At 34.5% G+C, this 26,549-nt stretch overlaps 1 protein-coding gene across 1 annotated transcript in view; it reads left to right on the forward strand.

The window, feature by feature from the left end:
* Positions 1 to 18,204: 18,204 nt before the first annotated feature.
* The window catches only part of LOC119834360 (CUGBP Elav-like family member 2), a 109,034-nt gene continuing 100,689 nt past the window's right edge, over positions 18,205 to 26,549 (forward strand). The window contains exons 1-2 of the mRNA XM_038358704.1: positions 18,205 to 18,648; positions 26,079 to 26,175. Of these exons, the coding sequence (XP_038214632.1) occupies positions 18,515 to 18,648; positions 26,079 to 26,175 (231 nt within the window). The 5' untranslated portion in view covers positions 18,205 to 18,514. The remainder of the gene's footprint in view (positions 18,649 to 26,078; positions 26,176 to 26,549) is intronic.

The following is a 26,549-nucleotide window of genomic DNA, read 5'->3' on the forward strand; positions in this document are numbered from 1 at the left end:
TGAGTGCCGCCCGGGTTACGGCACGCCTAGAGATTTGTTTTGATTGCGTCGTCTATGATGGGCGTTATATGGAATTTGTCTGACGTGACGGGATTTGGAACGACAGCGATATTCGCTTTGCATCTTGGGTGTATTCAATTTTATACTGGACACCGCCTAATACGTTTATTATGAGAAATTATTGGAAGAAATCAGATAATTCGCCATACCGAAAAGCAGAAAATAATTATACAATTTCTGCTGTAGGAGAATTGTCATGAGTATCCTAAAATAGTGCTTACGTAAAAAAATAATTAATGTGTGGCCGCTATTAAATAAAAAAAGTCCCATAACTCCTGTGCGTGTCTCCATAAAAATGCAAAAAAGCAATTGTCATTTTGCACTTTTTGAGTTCGTAAATTAGTTGTCAACTTTAATCATAAGTATACAAGAAGAAATAGACAACAGTAACTGTTCAAATTCGCTTGAAATTAAAACAATTTCAGATTATATGGCTAGAAAACACCTGAAAAGTAAATGAACGTTTAACTATACTTTCCACAATATATGCATTATAATATTATAAAATACCAAGCAGGAACATCTTTACGCCGAGAGTCGTTATAAAAATATCACATTCTCATTTGCGAAAAAATAACAGAGCGCTACACACTAAGTTTAATAAAATACACCGCAGTGCGATATTCAAAGCTTTCATGCAAATTAATTTATAACAATAAAGATAGTGTTTAAACAACTAACTTTCCACCGGGACCAGAAATAAATTAAACAAGAGATGACAGAAGGTGTTCGGAGCGGCGGAGTTTTAAAAGTTTTCATTCGCTATTTGATTACTGTCACAATGTTGCCGGCATTAACTTCGACGCGGCGCACGTGGGAGGTACCTTATGATATATCGTGCTTTTAATAAATATTTACTTACATTATTTGTAAATAGACTTTGAATAAATATGTAATATATTGTAAATATACTTTGAATAAAAAATGCCATTTTGAGCAATAGCTCATGGCATTTTTTTTTTGCTTACTAAAAATGTTGCAAACACCAAATAGTTTAAGGCAATCATTTAAAGAATAAAATAAATAATTTGAATTTTAATCTCGAAGAGGTATAATATATACTATACTTGACTGAAACCGCACTTGGCCAGCGTGGTGGATTAAAGTCTGAACCCTCCTACGAGTCACTGTAGTGGGAACTTATAAGAGGATAATTATGATGATGATGATGATATACTATATAGATGATATATATCCTCACAGCATAGTCAAAAAGCCATAGACGAATCAGGTTTTGAAGCCATATTGTTGACTGTATTTTGAATAATATTATATGTATTTTTATTTTGTACTAGCAAACAGAGCAAAGAATATAGTAGGATCCCTAATCACTAGACTTCTTTGGCAGTGAATTTTCATGTTATTATATAATACTAGCAAACTCGGCGAACTCCGTTTCGCCACCAGATGGCTTCGTTTTTCCCGCTTTTCTGTTGAAATTTTTCCGGAATTTTCTTTGCTATAAACCTCACGACGCCCAAGACCTTTCCAACGAATGCAAAACCGTGGAAATCGGTTCGTGCGTTCTCGAGTTATAGCGTCAGGAAGGAAAACCCGACTTATTTTTATTATATAATATTAATATGCTACGATACAATGACTGTTGCATGTTATTGAATTCAATAAATAATTTCTCGAATTTTAAATTATAATTTAAAATGCACGACTACATTTAAACTTCGGATTGAATGGGTTAAATATTCAATGAATGGCTGCACGCTGTTGGTTTTGCTTTATTGTCGACTTCTTGGCGACTTCGTGGTGAGCGAAATAGGTGCATTTCACTTTGACTTGGCCAGCTAGAGCTTTAATTAAATTATTCTATATTTTTATTTATTTCAGTAAGAATGTTTCATTGATGTTATATTTTATGTTAACAGAATGGAATCGAAATAAAATTGAATAATTTAGATCAACAATAATTTGATCGTTGTATATTTAACATTATTTATATATATACAGAGGGAAAAGCATCAGAGTCCAGAACCATAATATTAAACCGATAAACATTTGTTCACATACCAGAAATGTATATTCTAATAAAATAAAAATAAATGATGGCGGTCGAATCGCAAACCCTTTCAAATTTAATAGTCACATATAGCTATCATGTAATATTATGTGTTTTATAAGCTTATGGTCCATCTCTGTACGTCTCTGAAAATGTTTAAATATAAGAACATAAAACAAACTTATTCCAAATATTCATAATGCTCCGATTAATTCATGGTTTATTTTGATAGGCAAAATTTTCCGTAAAACCTATATTCAACACGTTCATAAAACTGAAACCAAAAAATAACTATAATACTGCTATGCTATATTATATTTTATTACTATCACAAATAAAGCCGAATATATCTCCTCCCACGCAGAGTTTATAGCACAGCAATTAAACATGTTATATTTAATTCAACAGGCATAATACATGTTAAGCCGTGAGCGCTATATCACTGTAGGTACGACCGTAAAACGGTTAGCTGCCGTTAATTATTCATTTATCGCGGTGGAGCCTTATTTATGAGGGTCCGTTTAACGCCTGACCGACCTGCGCTGCGATCAGATGTTATCCAAGTATATTTTGTTGCAAAAGCAGCGAAGTTAATGTAAACAGAGTGGTTATGCTACGAAAAAAAACTAAGTTTTGCTGTTGATTGAGGGATTTTTTTCAATGTTATAGTTAATGGAATATTTAGAGGCATTACCACATCCGACGCGTTAGGGTTGAAGCGTTAAGGTTCGAAGTAGATGATCGTAGTTTTGATCCCACTCGCTCTCAAATATAAAGGCTGTTATGATGGTGACGAGGAAGAGATCAAATTCCATTTATATAGAAAATTTTTTTTTTGATAATAACGAAATAATATACCTACCGCCATATTCATTTAGTTTACTTAAAAAGATTGAATGTTTCAATGTAAAGCACTAAGCGATATAAATTATTGACTCAGCCGAAAATGCAGACGTGGTTCATGATCAATGACAATAAAACATTTACGGGTTATCAATTACGGTTCATAAAATACAGTCAAAGTTTGAAGAACGAATGTTTTGTTTGATTTAAAATTAAACATTAATCGATGATATTTTTTACACGCTTTTTTTAGCTTCACCTGTATGTTTGTATGTTTGTTTGTAACCGACTTCTTTGGGCGCGATTTTGACAGACTTTAAACGGCCAGATTTCGTTCAAACTTTGTAGATTTATTGAGGACCGATGACAATACACTAATTTGATAAAATTATTCCATTTTTCAATTTGCAAAATATGATAAGAGCGTGTTTTTTAGTTTTTTTAAACTATTATAATATATTATTTCGACACTAAGTCGTTTGTATCGAACCAGCAGCCATGTTATAAATTAAGAAGTGAAAATAAGAAGTGGAAAGGCGTATTCTTTTCCAATGTTTCCCATTTACACTCTTCGTTCGACTGTCGCAATGTTCGAACTTGGCTGAAGTTTCACCGGCGCTGTGTTCATTGACGGCGGCAATAACTCGGAGTCTCGAACTAGACCGACAATCGTTCTAAACAAATTGACGCGTCTCAGTCGCGACCGGCTCGGAATGGGCCTGTTAGGGCGAACTTTTACCATTACCATTATCACTGTCCCGCCTTCGAGCGGCGGCTGGCGCGAGTCTTGTGCTCTGGTGGCGATTGTTGCTAATCTGAATGATTTATGTGTGGATTACCTAATGCGGTGTTTCGCCGCCGTTGAGATAATATGCGGTTGTGAATACGCCTTCTTCTTCTGTACATAATATAAATATTATGCTGAGGAAAATAACAAAAATTTAAAATATGCGTATGTTGATTTTTCGACTAAATTTGAATTATAGGTCTTTATAGGTATAGATTTACATGAGATTTACACATAGATAAACCATTACAAGTTTGTAAAAATATCTGAAACTCATTATGATAATTTTACTAAATCACTCCACTTTACGAAGTTTTTACCACTAATAGACAATTTTGTGACCCCAACCCACATAAAACAGGGTCGTTAAAATCCAGAAGTTTCTCTGCAACCATTATCAATGACTACTGTAGCCGCTACAGATGGTGCGAATTTATTTATATACACACATTGAATAAAGGCTATATACACGAACCCTAAAAGAATATGCAACAAAAACTAAACATGATAGCGAACACGCGAAACCCTTTTTTCTCAAACCAAATGCATAGACTGAAAATGACTACACTCGGGCCTTGAATATAGCTCGCAAATATTGCATTAAGTATATTACATAGGTCTTATAAATGGTCAAGATTCCAAAATGAAGGACAACCACCATCGTTAAGTTCAGAATCGTTAACACGAGAGAATTGTATTTATATTGAACAAATAATAAAATTATAATTTATATTTCTTACTGTTGTTACGTTTATAATTATTTTAACATATCGTATTCTCAGATATATCGTAGGTAGCTAGGTACGAAATTACGCTGCGAACTCTTAACTTGAACCTTTCACTTTCCGCTCCTAAATCCCTCGGAGTGAAGATTTTTATACGGCGGTCCCGGTCCATTTATCGTTGAAAATGTAATTTAACGGTACACATCTACATAATGTGAACGGGCAGAAAAAACAAGTTGTACTTTTGGTCGATTCGAGATCAGATCGGGCCGGAGCGTGTTTATTGTGTCAACAGAAGTTCGATGGAAAAACCGTTTGGCGCCTTTTTGCGATGTGCGTAACTGTCGTTGGGTTTTTGAACTCGATGACGATGGGATTGGTTGTTGATTTTGCAGCGACAAATAACGCTGGAAGCGGGCAGATGTCTGCGAATTGTCGATGATATGAAAATTACTTTGGTCAGAATATCTTACAGTAAGTACATAATCGTAAGACGTTTACTTAGAAAAATAGTTTAGTTTTTTTTTTTTTATGTCATAACGGGCAACTGAGCTGGTGGTTCACCTGATGGTAAACGATCACCACCGCCTATGAACATTCTCAGAAGCTCAAACCTCTGAGAGTGCGCTGCCCGCTTTTAAGGGATATAATGATAAGGAAAGGATTGATGAAGGAAAAAAAGGAATGGACTGGGAAGGGCAAGGAGAAGGAAATAGGCCTCCGGCTCCCCCACTCACCGTACGAAACACAATAGCAAGCTATTATTTCACGCCGGTTTTCTGTGGGGGTGTGGTACTTCCCCGGTGCGAACTGGCCCAATTCGTGCCGAAGCGTGCTCGACTCCCACAATAAAATAAAAATAAAAATATAAAATATTATATGTTATACTACTATACAAGGTATAGTAATGTGTTTATATTTTTTTTATTCGAACATAATGTTACAGTCACGATCAATAAAAATACAACATGCGTACGATGCCTATGAAGGATAAGGAGTTTAAATGAGCGTTCGAATTAATTATTTTATGCCGAAGAAAGTAAACAGTGAAACTGCAATTAATGCTCCAATTATTCTAATGACTGCTCTCAGGGATTATGTAACTAAAGGATAGATGGCCAGCGTTTTAAATGAATGCTTCTCTCTCACTTTAAATTGCACTAAGAAATGTAAGTGCAGCTACCTACATTTGTACTCCGCTACGCAAAAAATCCACGAGTTGATAGAATTTTTAGAAGCGACCCCTGCTACGTTACTTGCACGTTTATTATTATGTGAACTAAAAGTTGCTTGGTGTGAACTCTAAAAACATCGATTGAGTAGTATGTTGACACGACAAACAAACGACATTGATGATTGCGTCTGTATATTTTTCCTCGTGTACCTATAATTTGCAAGTATAATAAGTCATAGGGGAGTAGGTGTCATAATGAGTGATAATGGTTTTGAAACTAGCTTTTGTACGTGGGAGCGGAACATCCGAGGAAATGGCAATGACATCCGATGGGCTCATGACTTTTATAATAGCGTAATATGCGATGAACCTACCTTAATACTTAGCTATATTATAGAGATTATAGAGAGCTTATATGTGCGTGTGTGTGTGTTTTCATCTAGAACTGTGATATATTTTGTGTTTCTATTCATATTATATCGAGACACTTCATGAAAATAAGCTGAAATATATAAAAAAGTAGTTTAAAAAATAACAGAAGGATCAACAAACAACCGACGGCGTTTAATAGTTAAAAGCTATACAAAGATAATAATCCATGATACACGCAAAAGGAATTATAAGAAGGCCACCGAGCGAGGCGCGATTTTAATTATAAAATTAACTGCCGACCTCCGTATTCAAATTAAACGGCAGATAAAAAGTAACCATTGAATACAACTTGAGCTGCGCATCCTTTAGCTACCTTAATTAACGAGTCTCTAATTAAAATTCCATTCATTTGACCGGAAAAAAATCGTGTCGACGGGACAGTGCTGAGCTACATCTAGTGATATAAAATTGAATTTCTTAGTGCGAACAGTTCTCGCACTAACGTTCGGCGTATTGCGAAGATCGATTGTAGCCGGTACTGTGCAATCGAGCCAATTATTCCGTTAATCTTTACTTAATTTAACGCTCGAGAATCCCCTTTGTCTTGTTCTTGTATCATGGTAAAGGCAAAGTTCGGGTTGTAAAAGACTTTGAAAATAATTGCACGGGATTGTCCGAGCGCAGAATATTAAATAATTGTCTGTTTTCCTTCTATGCTTTTTGTGTATATTATGAGATCTTTAACTATTCTTTTTCGAGATACTTTAAGTTATATATACGGAACTCATCTTGAATATATTTTAAAGTGAGAAACTGATAAAAAAATTCAGTAACTCCCTCTGGATTATATTATAAATAATAAAGCTATTATTATTTTAACATCCCACCATTATAAACCGAACTTTATTACTAGCTTCTATTCTGTTTAAGCCGTATATTTATTTAGAAGCAATTAAATTTGGTAACAATACCTACCCGATTTCAAAATATTGTTAAGCGATTATTGAAAATACAATATCCAATGAAACGTTTCATTTAGGTATGAATTTAGTTATAATTTTAACAAAGTTTTTAAAAGAAATATTCTTTATATTTGAGTATTTCTTGAAATATTATATTTTTTTTTGTCCAATTAATAAAATTGATCGTTAATAAATTCAGTATGTTAACATTACACCACTATGAAAAAAACATACGAACACTGCAAGATTAGTTAATTGATTCCTTATAGCATATTATATTATTAATTCTAGTCTCACAATTGATTGCTAAATTGCATTTGAAATAAAAAAAAGACGTTTTATATGCTCTATTCAAATCGGACACTCCACCGCACAGCTATGTAGAAGCTTTGTCATCCACAAATTTATTTACACGTACCTGCCCAACGTACGTTAAAGTTTAGTTTTGTAACACACCTCACATCATTCGTCCGAATAACCGTAAAATTGATTTCAGTTAGGACGCGAAAGTTGCCGGATAGAAATTTGATGGAAACTCCACCAATAACCAGCGAAACAGCCTTCGGCGATGACCCCTTTCGGATGTCGAACGAATATTATCCGAGTTTTGGTTAATATTACGTTAGGTACGTTAGCTATAATATACAATGCTTGTATCGATTAATTGAGTCAAATTCGTAATATTCCATAATTTGATAGCAGCACGTTTGACTCGTGTGTAATTAATATTATATATAAAATAGATACTAGTATTATAAAATAAACAATACACCTAAATGTACATAGAAAAACTGGAACATCAATGTTAAAGCGTGAACACAAAATATAGGTAATTAATTCGACTCAATTGACTTGGGACCATCACCGTGTTGCAAGAATTTATAACTTCAATATTATTATTTCTTGTTTAAGCGTTGAATACTAAAGAAACAGCAAACAGTTGATAATATGAAAAAAAATAAAATAAAATACATCTGCTAAAAATCCCTAACTTTCATCGGAAACAAAGAAATTAAAGTTTTATAAAAATAATAACGTTGAAAGCAAATAACAATAAACTTTATTTAGCAAATTTCATCCAACTTTAATACACGTAACGTAGTATTTATGAATACATTGGTAAAACGGCGAATAAAAAGCGCAGACATAAATCCAAATAAAACTAATGCGGGGCGAGTTCTAAATCAGGCCCGGATTTCAGTACATTTCGGTAAGAAAAAGTACAAACGATACACGAACGAAGGCGCTGCCTCGTTCCAGTTTTAAATTCCTTTCGCCCCGGGATTCAACGTACTTTCCCGGACAGTTCCGAGGCTATTCCGGGACCGGTCAGGGATAGGAATAAAGTTAAACAAACGGTCCACGTGGGGTAACTTTTAATAAGATTGTTGGCAGTACGAGCGAATCGCGCCGGCCACTTTTGCGGCTTCTCTCATTGACCATTGTGTCGGGTCGCTGTGTTTTATATAATGAAATAAAGAACCTCTTTTGTTTTATAGATAACTGAGATTGTAAAAGTTTGAAATAACTTCACAATTGGCTTCCGCCGCGTAATTGCTTTCGGTAACAGCAATTCGACTTTGTTTTTGGTGCGAAATATTTTGTAGAAATACGCATGTAGGTATATTTTTGCAGACCCCAATTGCTTTTAATATCCTTTGTCGCGTTTAATGTTTATACAAAGCAATGTCCCACTTTATTTTTCATACGCAAACAACATTGAGAGAAAATGTAGGTCGTAATTATAACAATGTTTTCCACGAAGCTCACTGGGGATTAAAATATTATGTAGGAGCAGAGATCATCAGGCAACTATTACAGGTTTTTGCCACACAGCCTGCGTCAGCGAATCGTGAAGGTACTTAATCCTAAGAGCTTGCGAAAAAAGATGACGTTGTAGGGTTGCCATTAATAATGAAACACTTTTAATTTTACTATTACATTAACTAAATAGAAGATACATTAACGTCATAATTTTTATTGGCTTATTAGATCAGCTTAGTGGGTATTCGACAAACTTTACAGTTTTGGTAAGATAGTATTTTTTTTTTCAAAACACAGACTTCAAGTTTCGATCTTAATATTTACTGTCTGTTGCAGAAGTTTCATTTTGAAGTATGATTTAAATACTAGATACATAAATATTATATTTACTCTAAACCCCACTACAAAGCTTTGCAAAGTACCGTTAATTAGATAACATTTGGCTGAAAAAAATAAAAACTGAAATTAATTACAACAAACGAAGGGCCCAATTAATTATTTCCGCCAGCCCTACCGCCGGTTCCCGAGCTGTGAACAACGTCGGACGTAGAGATGTTTTGAAGGGGCTGGATTCTCTTGAACACTGTTTTTATGTGCCACGTTTGATTGAGTTCAAGTGACGACTAACCGAATGACGGAATTACGTGTTCCTATAGTGTAGTGCTCTCTCGTTAAATATCCCCAAAGGTATTTAGAGAGGGAGTGAAAAAAGGTTAAAAGTCGATTAGGCCTTTTGTTGATTATAAATGATAAAAAAAATCATAAAAAGAGGTTTATTAGAAAAATATAGATGTAATATTTAATACAGAAATTAATGTACATTTCGTTTTTTCTAATACTATATTGAGAAAGGTTTTTTGAATGAGTGAATGAAGCATCTCATTAAATATTTGAAATATTTTGATCATGAAGCTGTATGCTATGGTGAAATATATTATAAAAAAACGAGAATCGAAATGAGTCATTATATTATGGTAAGAAGTCAGACATTAAATGCTAACATAGTTGCAAAACAAAAGGGACTCAATGAACGCAGACATTACCTACCGAGCGAGTGCCACTTACTCGAAGCGCATAGACTATAAAATTTAATAAGCTTTTTAATAAAAACGCAATAAACATTCGTCGTCGCGCTAACCTACGTTATTAAAAAACTTAGACTCACGAATTACCTGAAGAGGATGGCTAAAAGAAGGCCGGGGTGGTTGCAGCACACTTTTTAAATTGCAAAACAGTGGAGCAATCTTGGCACGAATGAGCGTTAACTGAACGATAGGAGCAAGTTTAAGGGACAATTTTAGAAACTGCGCTACCGATTGTGCCTCTGCCGAGTCTCGGCGCGGTAACTTAACCTAAAACAATACTGCAGTGCTGAAAAATACTGTATATAAATAATGTATGAAAAAGTCTATATTGTAAGTTATTTGCCTACTTAAAAACCTCATTCATTCTTGTATGTTTCTCGTTAAATAACACGCATGTCTAAAATAGACACGAATGCAAAACCCATCTGCCATTTCACCTAAATACTTTCACTACGCTTTATAATATTGCACTGTTATAATAAAATGCTATCTCGCCAAAGCTCCACAGCGTGCAATCACTGAAACGGTTAAGTAAATATCGTAAAGATACCGTGTAAATTGAATTCGCGGCGACCGCAGCCGCCATGCGACCGGCAGGTGTAACTGCGGAATCGTTTCGTGTAAATATTAGTTAATTAAGTGGAAGCCAAGAGAAGCAGTTAGCTCGCAGCTCGACCGGCTCGGGGGCTTGTTTGACTCAGTCTAAAAACCAATGCCAACATTCCGACTGAGTTTCAATGGACTCGAATTCGCTTATAAATAGATCGGTGTTTTCAATTTCGTTGTGTTTAGTTTAAACTTTGGTTTTAAGTAGACTTTGTATTATGCTTACTGAATTTAATGAAATTTAGCAGGCTGAAGTTAACAAGTATCATATATACTGCATCGTTTCGTTAATTACAAAAGACCACCACCACTGGGACACTATCACTCTTATCAGTCTTAATATACGAGTATAGGTAATCGTTTATTTGAAGACAGTTTATTGATTTAAAGACATTCGCATTGTCCGACTGATATTCAACGTTTGTTGTATACTTTTAAACATATCATGTGGCATACATATAATATGTTTAATAGCATACAACCGACAATAATATCATATTATGCTAAAGTTGTTGGTTTCGTTAGCACATTGTGCTGTGCTGTCCCTGAAAAATTATTGATTTTGTTATAACTTCTTTCGATGACAAAATTGCGCTATTGTGATAAAAAATGTGAATAAAACTTTATATGAAAGTAGGACATTTGTTGCAACCTAAAATTTAGAATATACCTCATTTTATCAGAGACTTGTATGCAAATAGTGTATCGACTGAAAAACCAATAATTATCGACGTACGTTTATAGCCTTGTCTTACGCGTACCGCAGGCCGTGATTGTAATGTAATTATATTATAATGTAAACAACGAACAGGAACATTTTGAAAATTAACATTAGTTCGTTCACCCCGGCGCGCCCGCGGCGTATTGGTTGGCAATCAAACGTTTGGCAACGCTCTATCGGGACTTCGACTTGGGGTGTAATTTACACGTGTACGCTTAATCCAAGCGCGTTTTGTAGTTTAGACGACATGCATTATTTTTATAATTTGGCGAATTTTTTTTTTTTTGTTCTTAGAGCAATATCCTAATGGTTATTATGGCGGTGGCTAGTTTATAAAGGCTTCTTAAGAATACACCATAGTATCGATGATGTGACCAGGGAACTGTGTTAATTCACAATAAAAAAGACAATCACAATAACTAATAAAAAAAAACAAGAGAAGACAAAATAGAAATTTTGTTAAGAATTATATAAGTAAAAAAGTAGTATTGAGATGTACTTAGATGAATGAATAAACATATAATCAAGCGCGTTGTGTTTATCAGAGGTCATCTTTAGAGAATGGATTGTCTTAAAACGGTAATAATTCAATTAAAATTAGAATTAAATCAACTTAATAGGTAGTACACAAATTAATAAGTAGTAGTCAACTTTACACATATTTCCGTTAATTTCTTATTTTTACTACCCACTTAAAAGTACCCCAAAGTACACCACAGGTAATGATTAATATGACGCTACAATTACTCGTAAAATGCGCACGCTTCGTACCCGCTACCAACGCATTAATTATAAATTTCCTATCAATTTTAGATGCATAATGAACGCAAATTATTATGGAGCATACTGCCGAACGAAATCAAAAGGACTCACAGGTACACCACACAGGTAGGGATAATATCGTATGCACGGGAATCTCGCTAAGCTGAACTCACTCGCGCGCTCCCAATTAGTACCTATGGGCGAGCTTTTGATTGCTGCATGGGGGGAGGGGAGATTGGGGGAGCGATTTTATATCGTGTTAATTGCCCACCTTATTAAAATTGTCAATAAATAAATAAACCTTTGCTTAATCCTACTTATCCTACTTCCTACTATTTCCTACTACGAATATTATAAATGCGGAAGTTTGTAAGGATGTGTGTGTTTGTTGCTCTTTCACGCAAAAACTACTGAACCAATTGCAATAAAATTCTAGTTGTCCAGCTATCTGCGAATTACATATAAGCAACTTTTTATCCCGATATTCTTATGGGATACGGACTAATGCGGGTGAAACCGCGGGGCGCAGCTAGTATTACTATAATGCAAGAATAACTCTGTATGTCTGTTTGTTTATCACGTCTAAACCACTGAACCAATTGGGATACATTTTGGTGAAGGTGGAGATAGTTAAGAATGTATGAAACAGTTCTACATTTTGAATAAACACAAAATACCTTTGGTATAAACCTGTTAAATAAAACTGAAAAAACAATATAAATATTATCATACTACATATACTCATTAATTATATGTTGTAATGCTACAAGGTCGCTTGGGAAATTTGCTTCTGATATCGATCTCACATGAAAATAATTTATTCATACTCCATTGGTATATAAAAGTGCAATATTCTATTGATTCAATGTTTCATTTATATCTCTTATAAGCTGCGCCCCGCGCTTTCACTCGCGTAAGTCCATATTCCGTAGGAATATCGGTATAAAAAGTTGCCTATATGTTATTCCATTTGTTCAACTGTCTACGTACCAAATTTCATTGCAATCGGTTCAGTTTTTTTTTTGCGTGAAAGAGCATCAAACACACATCCTTACAAACTTTCGCATTTACAATAGTAGTAGGAAGTTAGAAGTAGGAAGGATATTAGTAGGATGTATAAAATATAAATAACTGACAGTTTGTGTTGTTTTTAAAGTTAAGACGTTAAGTTTTAATAAATTGATGGATCGATGTTAAAGCAAACATTGTTGAAGCAAATTGTGGGCATAACAAATTAATAAAACCTTTTCAATACATTGACATGACCAATGACTTTTCTTTATAGTTAATTCGTTTTTTAAATAGGTTTTAGTGGCGAAGCGCCCTCGACTCCCACATTTCAATATGTATCATTCTTATTCTTAATATTTCTTCTTAAAACGAACTATTTTTTTTTTGACGTGATAACGTCTTAAATTAGGTTGCGGCTCAGAGTCACTCATGAAAAAGTGTAACGCCCGGTAACGTTACGATGAGTCACCGAACTATGATCGGTCCGCCGCGCGCGCAGCACTAGAGAATTAGGCGCATTTAATCGGCGCGTGCTTGTCTCTCTGTCTCTGTCTTTTTAGTAAACAAAATATATTTTCTATAGTTAAAATTTGTTCAATTCTTATTTTCATTCAATTCCTTGTTCCTATTGTGCAATTCAATAATATTCATATCAATAAATATTCTACCGAGAAAAAGACGTTGTCACGTAAAATCTTCGCCCGTGAAACCGACTTTACAGGCAACCATTTTTTTAATAAACAATTGTAATCCTTTAAATGGAAATCATTACTCAATTTAAAGTCCTGTGTGATTTGTTCTCTTAAATGATATGACGACCGAAACAATATAATAGAGTAGTGAATGGAAAAGGGAAAATATGCATGCAGGCAGGTACCTATTGCGCGATGAAAATTCACAAAACGAAGTGACGAAATTAATTCATCGTACACATTCCGCTCTCCGATAATATCTTGACGTTGTAACAAAGACGTTCCAACGTTGAAAATGTTAAAATACAAATTGTGTCTCATCAGGACACACCGGAAAGTTGGCCGAATGGGAATTAATGAAATTCCACAACCTTCAGCGCTTGCGGCGCTCACAAAGCGCTCGACGGACGGCGCGGCCGAGTGGCCTGGTGTTGTGGCGGAAACAACGTAAATTAATACGGAATAAGAAATGGGAGAATCGATTCAGAAATTGCATACATCTCTCGGTTGTAAATATATTTGGTTGCAACGTTTATAGTTAAAGCGCTGTAACAATTTAAAAACAATGTATATCGCGCGGAAAAAAAAGAGTTCCCAATAAATGGTCTTAAATATCAATAGTCGGTATTAATTCTCATTGAAGGGAAACAGGCCCTTGAACCATAAACCCTCATAGAAATGAGGGTTTATGGTTCAAAAAATATTCCCAACTACACGACATAATAATCATAAGTTTAATATCGCTACGAAATTAAAAGTTAAACACAGACACAGGTTGCCAACCCACACTTGGCCAGCGTGGTGGATTATGGCCTGAACCCTCATTGGAGGCCTGTGTCCCAGCAGTGGGAACATATATGGCTGATGATGATGATGATGATAATAGACACAGTTAAAATACAGCGTTATCGGTAGGTGATAGGAAAAATAAACATAAACATTATATGATGCACTTTTACCATAATAAATTAGGTATTAGACATAATAAAAGGGTACACTAATTATTGTTATCGAAACAGTAATGCACTTCGTTAATATAGCAACAGCTATTCACGCACAGCTCCAATAATATCCACTCCCACCACCCAGACCTCCATAATTGACACTAGCAACACTGCAGTCGTCACATTTATCAAGTGACACATTTCGGAGACTGCCGCACGAGTTTCGGTGCCTGCCGCCCGACTGACCCACTGTGGAAGCTTAACAAATAATTACAGTCACAGTTGACTGCAGTGTTATTTTAATTTTAAAGCTGGCGAGAAAGCCGTCTTGAGAAGTTTGTTGGGAAATTTTAAATACCTACTCCTCTCGGAAGGATGGTGTTTAATATTTAATGGGACGTTTTTAATTTGCGCTTTCTACTATGCGACCGTTTTTTCGTTGAGATTTTATGTTTCTTATTAGTAATAGCAACTTAGCACGTAGTAGTTTGTTATATATACTTTTATTAGATTTCATATACTATATTCGACCCTTATTGTGTTAATTTTTTTTAACTAATGAGTTATGTTGTTTAGTAAAACATTTAACTAACTTTTTTGCTAATTTGTACATTTTAAGGCAATTAGGTAAAAAAATGAATAACAAGAACACGAAAATAATATTCAGCATCCCTAGGCATTAAAGTGATGTTCTAAATAAGCGTTGTGCTATATTATTAAAGAGATAGGGAACTTGATGTGATTTAATTTATTTCTCCAAAAGACTTTGCCTGTAATTCGATTGTAAAAAAATAAATACATACACCGCGATAGTTACCTAGAATAAAAACTTACGCATACCTGTCCATGTCCCTGTCCATTCCTTCTTCCTCTTCGTCAATCCTTATCTATCCCTTACTCCTCAAAAATTGGCAGCGCATTTGTAGAGGCACTACCTTTGCGAATGTTCATGGGCTGTGGTAATCGCTTACCATCAGGCGAACCGCTGCCCGCTATGACATAAAAAGTTATTGTCTCGACATACTTTATTACGTATATCGTACCGTTAGAGCCTTCAAAGTCTAAAGATAGGTACTTCTATCAATAAATGGAATCTGTTAATTTTATAGTTTCAACTCGGGAACTTCGGCAAGGAAGAAGTTAATAATGGAATTAGTCCGGTCTTGAAAAATCCTAACTCGATTGCTATCTAGATACCGACCGAGTAATTTGACACTGCTCGCTTAAGATACGGAGGACTTCTGTAAAACCGTTAAGTTGTTTTAAAGTTTTTGAACTCGCTAACTCAATTTAAAACGTGATATCGGATAGATTTTATCATCGCTTTATTAGCGGTCGGTTCTTTTTTAAGAATTTACATTATTACAATGTAAGCTTATACAATATCTTAGCGCAATTCAAATCTTTTTCAGGACAGATTGAATTTGCCAACGCTTGGAAGCCATTAAAATGATAAAACAATACGGTGAATATCATATGAATCAACACCTATTGAAATGTTAAAGTCTAGAACTGCACGTGAATCGAATTGCGCACGAATAAATGTTTTATTCCCAATAAAAAGTGGTTTAAGCTTAAAAGCACTCGTGAAACGGCGGCTCATAATTACTGCAACACTAATGAATCACTTTCAGTTTTCGCTGCAACTCAACGCCTTGACCTGAATCGGGACAATGAATGGCGGAATGTGATTTTAGCTGCAGCGCGCGATAGGACATCTCGGATGTTTTCTGCTGTAGGGTCGAGTAATGTACGTTGCTGGTATAGAACACTCACGGCTCACGGTTATTCGAGTTACGTGGTTGCTTTAGATCCCACTGTTCAACACTTGCTGTATCTGTTTTACGATCTATTTTATTTGATCTATTTTTAAATGAATGTTAAGGCGGTATGTAATTACTGAGTGAGATAGGAGTATGTAAATCATACATATGATTTTTTTTTTTTTAAATAATAGTATTTCGAAGTCCTCTTTTAATGAGCTAAATACGACGGTACTTTCTTAATCAGCGCAAACAGAAATTTAATGTAAGTTATAAAAGTAAGTTGCTGTTCTATTTCTAAGAATAAGGCTACGTAATAACACCCACTTTATCTTTGATAATTGCAACGGGTGACTCACTTCTGTTTTTTTTTTTTCTAAACACGACAAGATATCCCCAAGTAGCAAGCGAACAATTAGCCAAAATCGGAATCAATATAAAACAATGCACAATAAAACTAAACATTAACGTTATACTAATGACATATTCATTACAAAATTGTATAGTTTCGGAACTTCAATGGAAGAAAAACTCAACGTTACACCACTTCGTGACGTGGCACCGTGAAATTCGCGTGCTGAATAAAAAAAAAATCTCAATTTATGTTCATGTAATGAGCGGAGCGGATGCCTCGCTCGGCTACCGCGACCCAATGGGTTATTTCGCTGGAATTTTCCCTTTAAATTCAAATAAGTAGTATATACGTGCGGTAGTCTTTTATTTTGGTTACTTGATTTAGTCGTGACGATGTTATACAGATGTTTACAAAGGGAAGTTTAAAATAAGAATCACAATCAATCGCTTGAAGGGTTTGTATGTGGTAGTCGAGCACGCTTCGGCACGAATTGGGCCAGCTCGCACCGGGGAAGTACCACACCCCCACAGAAGACCGGCGTGAAATAGCATTCTGCTGTGTTTCGTTCGGTGAGTGGGGGAGCCGGAGGCCCATATCCTTTTCCTTACCCTTCCCAGTCCTTTCCTTTATTCCTCTCGCCAATCCTTCCTTAATCCCTTCCCAAAAGTCGGCAATCCATTTGTAGAGGCGTAAGGTTTGCAATGGACCTTATGCCTCTATAAATGTTCATGGGCGGTGGTAGCGCTTACCATCAGGCGACCCACCAGCTCCGTTGCCGACTGTGACATAAAAAAAAAAAAAGGGACAGATCAAAATATTTTTTTTTTTTTTTTTTTTTTTTATGGCAGAGCAAGCAAAGGAGCAGGTGGGCCACCTGATGTTAAGTGGTCACCACCGCTCATAAACACTTGCAACACTAGAGGTGTTACAAGTGCTTTGCCGGCCTTTTAGGGACATATACGCTCTTTTCTTGATTTACTCCTAAAATACTTATATGGCAATGTTGCATCATTACAAACATTTTTTCACCAGGCGCACAAAAAGTTACTGTTCAGTTGTACGTTTTTAAAACTCTTAATGTTCACGCAAGCACGTTTTGCCCTGACATGGGGGATGTTTGGCACCGTCGCAACACCACTCCGCCGTTGGCACGTCCAAGCTATTATCTGTTGAATTCTTTTTTAATGGATTTAAAGCATGAAACTACAGTTTCACTGATAAACAACTGTCCTAATTGTTAGCAAGTAACTGCCAAATTTTCAAGAATAAATTCCAAATCATCCGAGTACAATGGTATACTTTTATACTTTGACTCGTGTGTCAAGTGTAGGGAATTGACTAAAAAATTTCCCTCCGATATATGAAATTACCAATAGCCATTTTAGCAACAATTTATTACTAGGCGTTATAAATATAATGCTCTTGTAACGGGACTGGCTTGTATTGCCTGATTTGCAGATAAAATTGATACTATAGATTATACAAAAAAACAGCGCAAAGTAAAATCTCTTGAAAACACGAACGAAAATACCGCAACAGCCATATAAATTTCGCAGATAACTGAAAGGGATGTGCACTGTGCAGTTAAGTTAAACCGTGAACGTGTTGAATGTGCTCATACGGTAGTGAAACAGTGCGTGTGCATAGTGAAACGTGAAAAATGTCATCGTTGCGGACAGGACAGTGACCCCCGGCCGTACATTGGTTCGCACGTAACGCTGGGGACGCGTTCGTCAGGTGGCGATGACGCGGGGGACGGGTCCGCCCGCGCGCTTATCAGCAGATAAGCAAGCGGTTGATAGCGGCGTGGTGGTGGCAAACGTGGGCGAGTCTTCACCGTGACCAGGCCGCTTGGTTCGCAGCGGCCGCCGCCCGTCATGCTGCAATCGCTGAACGCGCTCGCCGGCAAGATATCGCCGGGCGGCGGCCACGACGCCAACGCTAACAAACACACGCACCCGAACCGCAACCACAAGGCATCGTCGCCCGCGTCGCCCTACTCCAAGACTAAGTAAGTGTATTGAATTTAATAGATTTCTTAAATGGCAGCGCGGCTGTCGCAGGCGCTGCTGGTGGATAGTGATATGTGGTACATGTTACGGAATTTGAGCTTTTTAATGTATATCAAACATAATGTAGATCTACGTTTATTTTTTGGTCTTGTAGTATGTTTTTTTTTGTATACAAGTAAGCCATTACCTTATTCAAATTCATCTTTTCTACCTCCTATTTTCAAGCTTTGGAAGGATTTGCGCGGACGCATGGTTGTTGTGTAGTGAATAGTGATTGCAAATTTGCATAATGTGTTCAAATATGTAGTTCAATATAGTTGTGCTTTTTATCTTATTGTTAAGAGTAAGAAATAAAATGATACATATCTTAGATAGTCATATGAAATAGTCGGTTACGACGTAAAACAAATATTGGTGAACGATAACGCATTTAGCTCGTAGGAAGTAAATGAATCCTGTGGAATTTTGGTTGAGTACATAGAGATATAATACGCGTCTAAGACAACAAATGCGCTAAGTAATAGTTTTAAAAGATAATATTTTACTATACGTATTTGTCAAAGTGACAAGGATGACTTGCATTTGAAATGATATCGTATTAATTTCTTTGAGTGTTTATACAGAAGTGTAACTAAATGAAATAAAAACCAGTTTTAAACTATACATTTTTCGAGCACTTAATAAAGATTATTCGGTGAACATTGAAGTGCTAAACGCGACCAGAGAAAATATATCTCTACAGTCTGACACGTTTCTAAGGTAAATCGTAGTCACTTTACTATACCCGTTAAAATTTATATATCAACATATTTTAATCTATTCGTTACAGCTGAACTTATTTATTTATCTATATTCTTGTCTCAAGAGCGTTACCCTCGGAATAGTTACGGAGAAAAAACTGCACATACTAATAGTTATCTGTGATCATGTTTTATTGTAATGACATATAATAGATTTTCAGGAAAATTGTCTTTCTACTGGAATTACTTTTATAAGTACGGTTCGACATTTCGTGCTCGCATACGATCAAATGCAATACCACTGCACGGGAATTTGATTCGTTTTGGTATTTTATAATACGTTCCCACTAATATTTCCTCGTTTTCGTGGAACTCTGAATAATTTTCATTTCACGTTATGGTAAATAGTATGTTTATGGTAAATAGGTAAGTTAAATAATTAAGGCTTTATGTTTTATTTTCATTTTTTTATAAAGCGGAAATTTGAATTTATTTAAACTCATTTTATGTAGTATTAAAAAAATCTATATGATCAAAAGCATTTGCACTACAATTAAAGCACGCGTTTTTAAAAATAGGTCAATACGAACATTTTGAAAATTATAAAATAGGATAGCAGCAAGACTGTGGCGCTTGCGTTTTGGACATTTGAAATGGACATATATTTTGACTTTCGGAATGTATTGCACGCATGACTATATAATAAAACTAATACGAAACAGCTTTGAAAACACTAATCTAAATATCAACACTTTAATTTCGTTATTAGTGTTACTCTCGCGCATTGGGACACAGTTATTATGATATAATGGGTTCTTGATTTTAAAGCGCACAATTAATATAATAAAAACATAAGAAACACTCGTAACTTTCAATATCATTGCAATTTTATAACTAATTCCCCTTTCAATACGCACGGCCGCTTGCGTTTTTATATCGCACGGATTTTTCAACAAATAGTCGTAAAGCGGGGAGAGATAGTAAAAGTTTATATTATAATAAACAACGGGCACTATGTCGGCTCTTATTTTAGAACACGCCGTCTGAATATTTGAGTATAGGACTATAATACGGGACCTTTTCGTGACTGGCGAATGTTCCGCGCGCTATCACTGTGGAATTGATTGCCTCAAATAGAAGTCATTTTTACTAAATGGATTGGCATGGAATAATCTATTACCCTGCAATATTCCATTACGTGCGATCTAGGGTTTTCTTTTAACGTTATTCGAGTTTGCGGTGAATTCGCTATAAATGTGAATGCGTACAATGCAATAGTTAACTAGATGATAAATTGATTTTATCGATAAGTATAAATATAATCTCACACAATAAGTTGACAAACATAGAAATAGGCCCAACAAGATTCATTATTTATAACATTAGAAATACAATTTTTTTTATCAGGCACATAAAACGGAAATCTTGGCTTTTGACTTTTTTTTAACTACGGAAATAAATGATTTGTCTTTAAAAAAAATATACCTATACAATTTTCACCAAATACAATGATAATGCACGTATAAAACAACGTGATTCAACACGTTATTATACGAATGAAACATCACAAGTCGAAACTCGCACATCACAAGTACTCCATAACAATATCATCCCGCGATAAGATATCATATGCAAACACGCTGCCATCTTTTTGTGACTTCAGTATTGATGTCACTTTTCGTCATATGTGGGCGATGATTAAAAATATAGCTTCGCTTTTTTTTGTGAACATTTCCACTCACACATAAAAATGAATGAATACCGATCACCGTTCTTCTCCATCATCATCATCTTCATCAGCCCATCGGCACGTGCTACGAGTATGTATACTCTAAAGTCTAAACATGATGATATGTGTGGTGCTGTAGTTGATTTTCCTTTTTTTTGTTGAGAAATATACATCCAACAGAGCCTGCAAGTCTTCACAAATGTGCCAACGCTCTGTCTACTGTGGCAACAACTTCTGAGTATTATCTTAATAATACCCTTATGATATTTTTATTATCATTATCTTTAAAACTAAAATTCAATAAAAAATTTATTATTTGATTTTGGAACATCATACATTCAAATACAATAACTAAAATCCTCGTAATCAATATCAATAATCAAGCAATAAGGAACAAGATGTTTTCATTTCAGAAATAAGGTGTTCTAATACATTCACCAATCAAACACAAATAAGTATGTCATAAGATACAGGTACATTAATTGCAGAATAATAATTCGCGTAATATTTTTAATCGAAAGAATATAGGGAATGCGGAAAATATTACCAATAATAAATAAAACTTATCATTTGCAGATACTTAAATGAATTGATATTATTTTTATTGACCACTTATAATATACTAGCTGATGCCCACAACTTCGCCGTCTTATAATTTTCATTGTACAACCACTTTCACTCTCTATTTTATTCCTTTGTGGGATTTATCAAGAATAGAATTTATTAAGATCCCTTCTGCAGTTTGGGTTGTGCGTTGATAGATCAGTTACTCAACCACATTTGCGTTTTGTATATTAATAATTTTACTAGAAACTGCGTTGTTATTCATTCTTTTCATCCTCTCTCTTGTATAGTAAGTACACAAGAAAATACATTTATTTTTATACATTTACAACACTAATAATATTTATTAAATACACATACACACACAATCACGCATATGTTTGAAGCGCGCCCTGCTATTATCTCGACCCTCTAATAACTGACTAAATTCGTAGCTTTCGTCTGTCACATGTGGTGCATGATTAGTTTTATCATACATAAATGTATTGTGGACAAAACACGAGGGTTTATAATACACGGATTTTAGGGTGGCCTATCTCACGCACTGCGTCTACTTTCAGAATTGTTTCGATAAGCGATTTTTATATTCAATATTGTCCCATCATATTTAAGATTCACAAAACAAATACATGGTACAAATAGCTAAATGTTTCATTTTATAAATCTCAGTTTCAAGGATGAGACCATAGTTAATACGGAATCATTCAAATATTGTATTCAGTAGATTTTAATTTATTTCAATAAAAGTGGTATTAAATAAGGACATTACTTGCGTTATTTCAACACGGAATACATATATTGTTATATTTTTCCTTTTTATCACCACAATTTGAGTTTGGATACTTATCGATGTACTAATTTTAATATAACTTGCATTTGAACATAGTCATTTGCAAATTGAAAGTTACCTCAGAGTTTCGACATAGCACATGAACTGTTTTTCATTGTATGTGTAATATATAGTTTATCAAATATCAATGATATTACAGTAAGCTACGATACACGTGCTATCTGTAGATATTAATGATAATTATTATTATTATTATATGCATTTCACTGCCCTCATAAGCCACGTCACGTGGCCGGCACGTTTATTGCGTATTATCTTGTATTATATAGGTGGCAGTACTTGTTGGCCTAAATAATTTCCTGAACCGTCAGGTGGAAAGTTTTCTGTGGGCTTTGGAGTTAATTTTTGGCTCAGGTTGGCGCAAAATGTCGGTGAATATTATGAAATAATTGTTAAGTAGGTAAAAAAAAAGGTACGTTCTTTTATAATATTGTAGTATACTATACTACCTTTCCGCCTACGGCTTCGTTCGCATAAGCAAAAGAAAAAATAGTCTGCGGTTTTTTACGCATAGTTCCCGTTGCTGTGGGATTTATGCGATAGGAACTATCCTTTGACCTTTCTCGAGTTTAAAATTAATTAAATTACATGTACCGAACCAGATCAGTGGTTAAGATGTGAAGAAGAGAAAGACAGACAGACTTAAAAGTAGTGAACGTGTTTTCCCAATCTCGCTTTCTATAAAAACACGTTCACAACTATCAATTAGTCATACTTGTTATTTTTAATATGTTATGTTTTGCTGTTCTTATCCGTGTTAACTTTACAATAAATCAATGATTATAATTTTACAATTGATTAATGATAATTTAAATGTCACATAACAGTAAATTTGTTACGAGGCAACTGAAAATTATGTGAGCGATTCTACTTGCTGCCAACTAAACTTTGTACATAAATGTATACTAGAATGTTCTGAGCTGATAGAATACAATAGTTTTGGTAAAAGATAAACAAAATTAAGGAACCAAAAAACCGTGGTTGTGCGAAAAATGACGAGGGAAATGTTAAAACGAAAGTCGTCATCGATCTTTTAATTATCTGTAACTTCGCTTCATCTATTGAACGTAAATATCTACCCATATTTTGGCTAAAAAAACTCCCTCTTCTCACTTTCCGTCCTCAGATCATTTTATTATATTCTCTCATGTTTGTCATATTGTCCTCCTTTATGTTCCGAATATGCTCTGATGTGTTTGTAATAAAGAATAAAATGAAATGGATTCACAAGATGTACATCTTATATTTATTACTTATTAGCAAAAAGTTAATAGCGCTCGTGTTTTCGCAATACAAATTAATCCTACTCCACTCCACTGCGAAATTACATTTCATATGTTTGATAACAAATATAAGATATAATTAGATATTTATTAGTGTTAAACATAGCTAATTGACCCTCCAGGGTTCTATAATTTTCATATCAGTTTATCAGTTTGATTAATGGTTTTCGTTTGTGTTTAACTGTACGGTTTACGTATCAAAACTTCGTTAATAACTATAGTATTTAGGTGTGAACAGGATTAGAATGTAAGTATTAAATTACTAGCCGAGGTTCTCAAAAATCAAAGCTCTCAATTCGACTGTTGTTGCTGAAGTTGCTGTCTGTTGGCCGCTTTTAAGAAGACCTTTTTTCTAGAAATGGATTATTATCATAATGTAATCGTTTTGACGTTATGCATTAATATTGTTAGCTCAACTTTCTTACCAGCTTTTTTTACTGAATACGTCAACCTTTTTTTTAGTCGGTTGTGAATAAAAGTAAACAAATAAGTCTCACTGCTAGCACGTGATTGGTTCAACAAGTATAACAATTTTGCATTTGCGGGTAGATGACGAAATATAATATGTGAGTTTCGTAGTTTGACAATACGAGTAAATCTGTCGGGTCGACCGCGGTGTGTTGATCGTGTGCGCAGTGATAAGGCGTTGTAATCGAGCGATGTACGCTGTTATCAGTGATAAGGAGACGGCAAACACGTATGCCGAGTATGGATTGTGGTGCAGAAATTATTCTAGAACAATGAGGTATACATAGCTGGATATTTATCGTATCGTTGTGTTTTTACGATCAACGCTATGCGGCGGTTAGGTTAGGCGCGGATTGACTGTTTATTTTTTCGTATCGTTATTTTTTTAATCTGAGGTGGTATGTTTTTTTTCTTATTTATGTTGTACGCAAAAAGTTTTACTCTGAAATAATAAAGAGAGTTTGTAGATAAATTGATCATATACTATAATATTGATTGGCGCCAATATGATTATCAAGTTTTATATTAGTTTTTTTGACTTATGATAACTATTACACCAATATGTTATACTTATATTATGCAATTACGCTGTGAATATAATATCGTCATTTGCTTACCGTGTCATAACTGTACCTACGTACGTGTGTCTGTAAATTATATTTTATCATATCCTACTTCCTACTACTACTACACTACTAATATTATAAATGCGAAAGTTTGTGAGGATGTGTGGATGTTTGTTACTCTTTCACGCATAAACTACTGAACCGATTGCAATGAAATTTGGTACGTAGATAGCTGGACAACTGGAGTAACACAACTTTTCTATACCGCTGTTGTTACGGGATACAGACTTACGCGGGTGAAACCGCGGGTGAAAGCTAGTTTGATATAAAGTGCAGCATGTTTAGTTAAATAGCTTTAAAGTAGCTGTAGATCGACTATTATTTAAACCTTGTTTTCTTTTATTTATGACAATGATTTCTTGTATATTTATATGCAATGGATAGATAAAGCATGATAGCACTATGATTAATAAGATAAAGGGTTTTTTTTAATCGCAATTAGTATCAAGTCACGGTCCAAAAGGACTTTGTAAAAATCTGGCATTCAAAGTATGATGGTATTTTTCCATTATCTTATGTGCAGAATGCAATTAAATAATTAAAATATATATGGGCTAATAAATTCTTTTATTATTAATTTGAATTAAATAATAGACTACTTTTACATACAATATGATAATCGCTCACATATCTTATATCTATAAAAATTTTATAAAGAGGTTATGTTGTGAGTTTATAGCTTTGTAATGTGGTAATCTCTGAATATATTGAAACGATTTTGAAAATTATTTTACTTATAGTAAGCCACGCTGTATGACTGCTAACGATCACGGTCAACCCAAAGTCGATCATATAATAATGAATTTTGCTAGGAATATCAAAATTGAATCAAAATGATTGAATAATCATTTCTGTACAATTTTAATTAAGTTTATTATGCACACTTACCTATAGCTCAATTTTACATAAAATATCAAATTACGTTTAACACATTTATTTTCAATACACAAACCTTAATTAATAATAGTCAAATTTGTGCATAGTTTAATCAAGGATTTTCAAAATGATTGAAACTTTTCTACTGTTTGTACTAGTAATAAAAAGTTTCATTTTTCCTACTCATTTTATATACTTACTTAGCGGGAATTAACTACAGAAAATTATTTAAATACACGCTATGAATTAATTAAAATATACGACATTAAAAAACATTGTTTTTATTGTTTCAGTGGGATGAATATGAGCATAAATAACAACAACTGTACAAGCATAAATAACAACAACAATGAGGAGAAATCCGAGATGCCAGATCCGGATTATATCAAGGTAGGTTATATTGTCATTCTCGTGAACGATTGGGTTTGGGTTCGCTTAACTTTTCAAAGTTTTCCACGTGTCAAATCATAGCCAAATGATTAAAATAATGAGCTCAAAACAAAGTCCAACAGCAATAACAACACACGAATTGAAGAACAGCACTTCTGTTACGTAAACTTTGTGAAGTTACATTTACAAAACAGACCTTAACTGATTTTCAGATAATTTAGAAAAAAATAGAAAGAATTCTTCTTATAAACGGCTTATTAGATAGACAGTTTTGTCACCATAATCTGGGGTATTAGCCGGCTCAAACAGTTGCTTAATTCACGTGCGGATATCGATATATATGAAGCTCGTAATGTGAATAGACATAATATAAC

Source organism: Zerene cesonia, chromosome 19 (genome assembly GCF_012273895.1).
Source record: "Zerene cesonia ecotype Mississippi chromosome 19, Zerene_cesonia_1.1, whole genome shotgun sequence".
Classification (NCBI taxonomy): Eukaryota; Metazoa; Arthropoda; class Insecta; order Lepidoptera; family Pieridae; genus Zerene; species Zerene cesonia.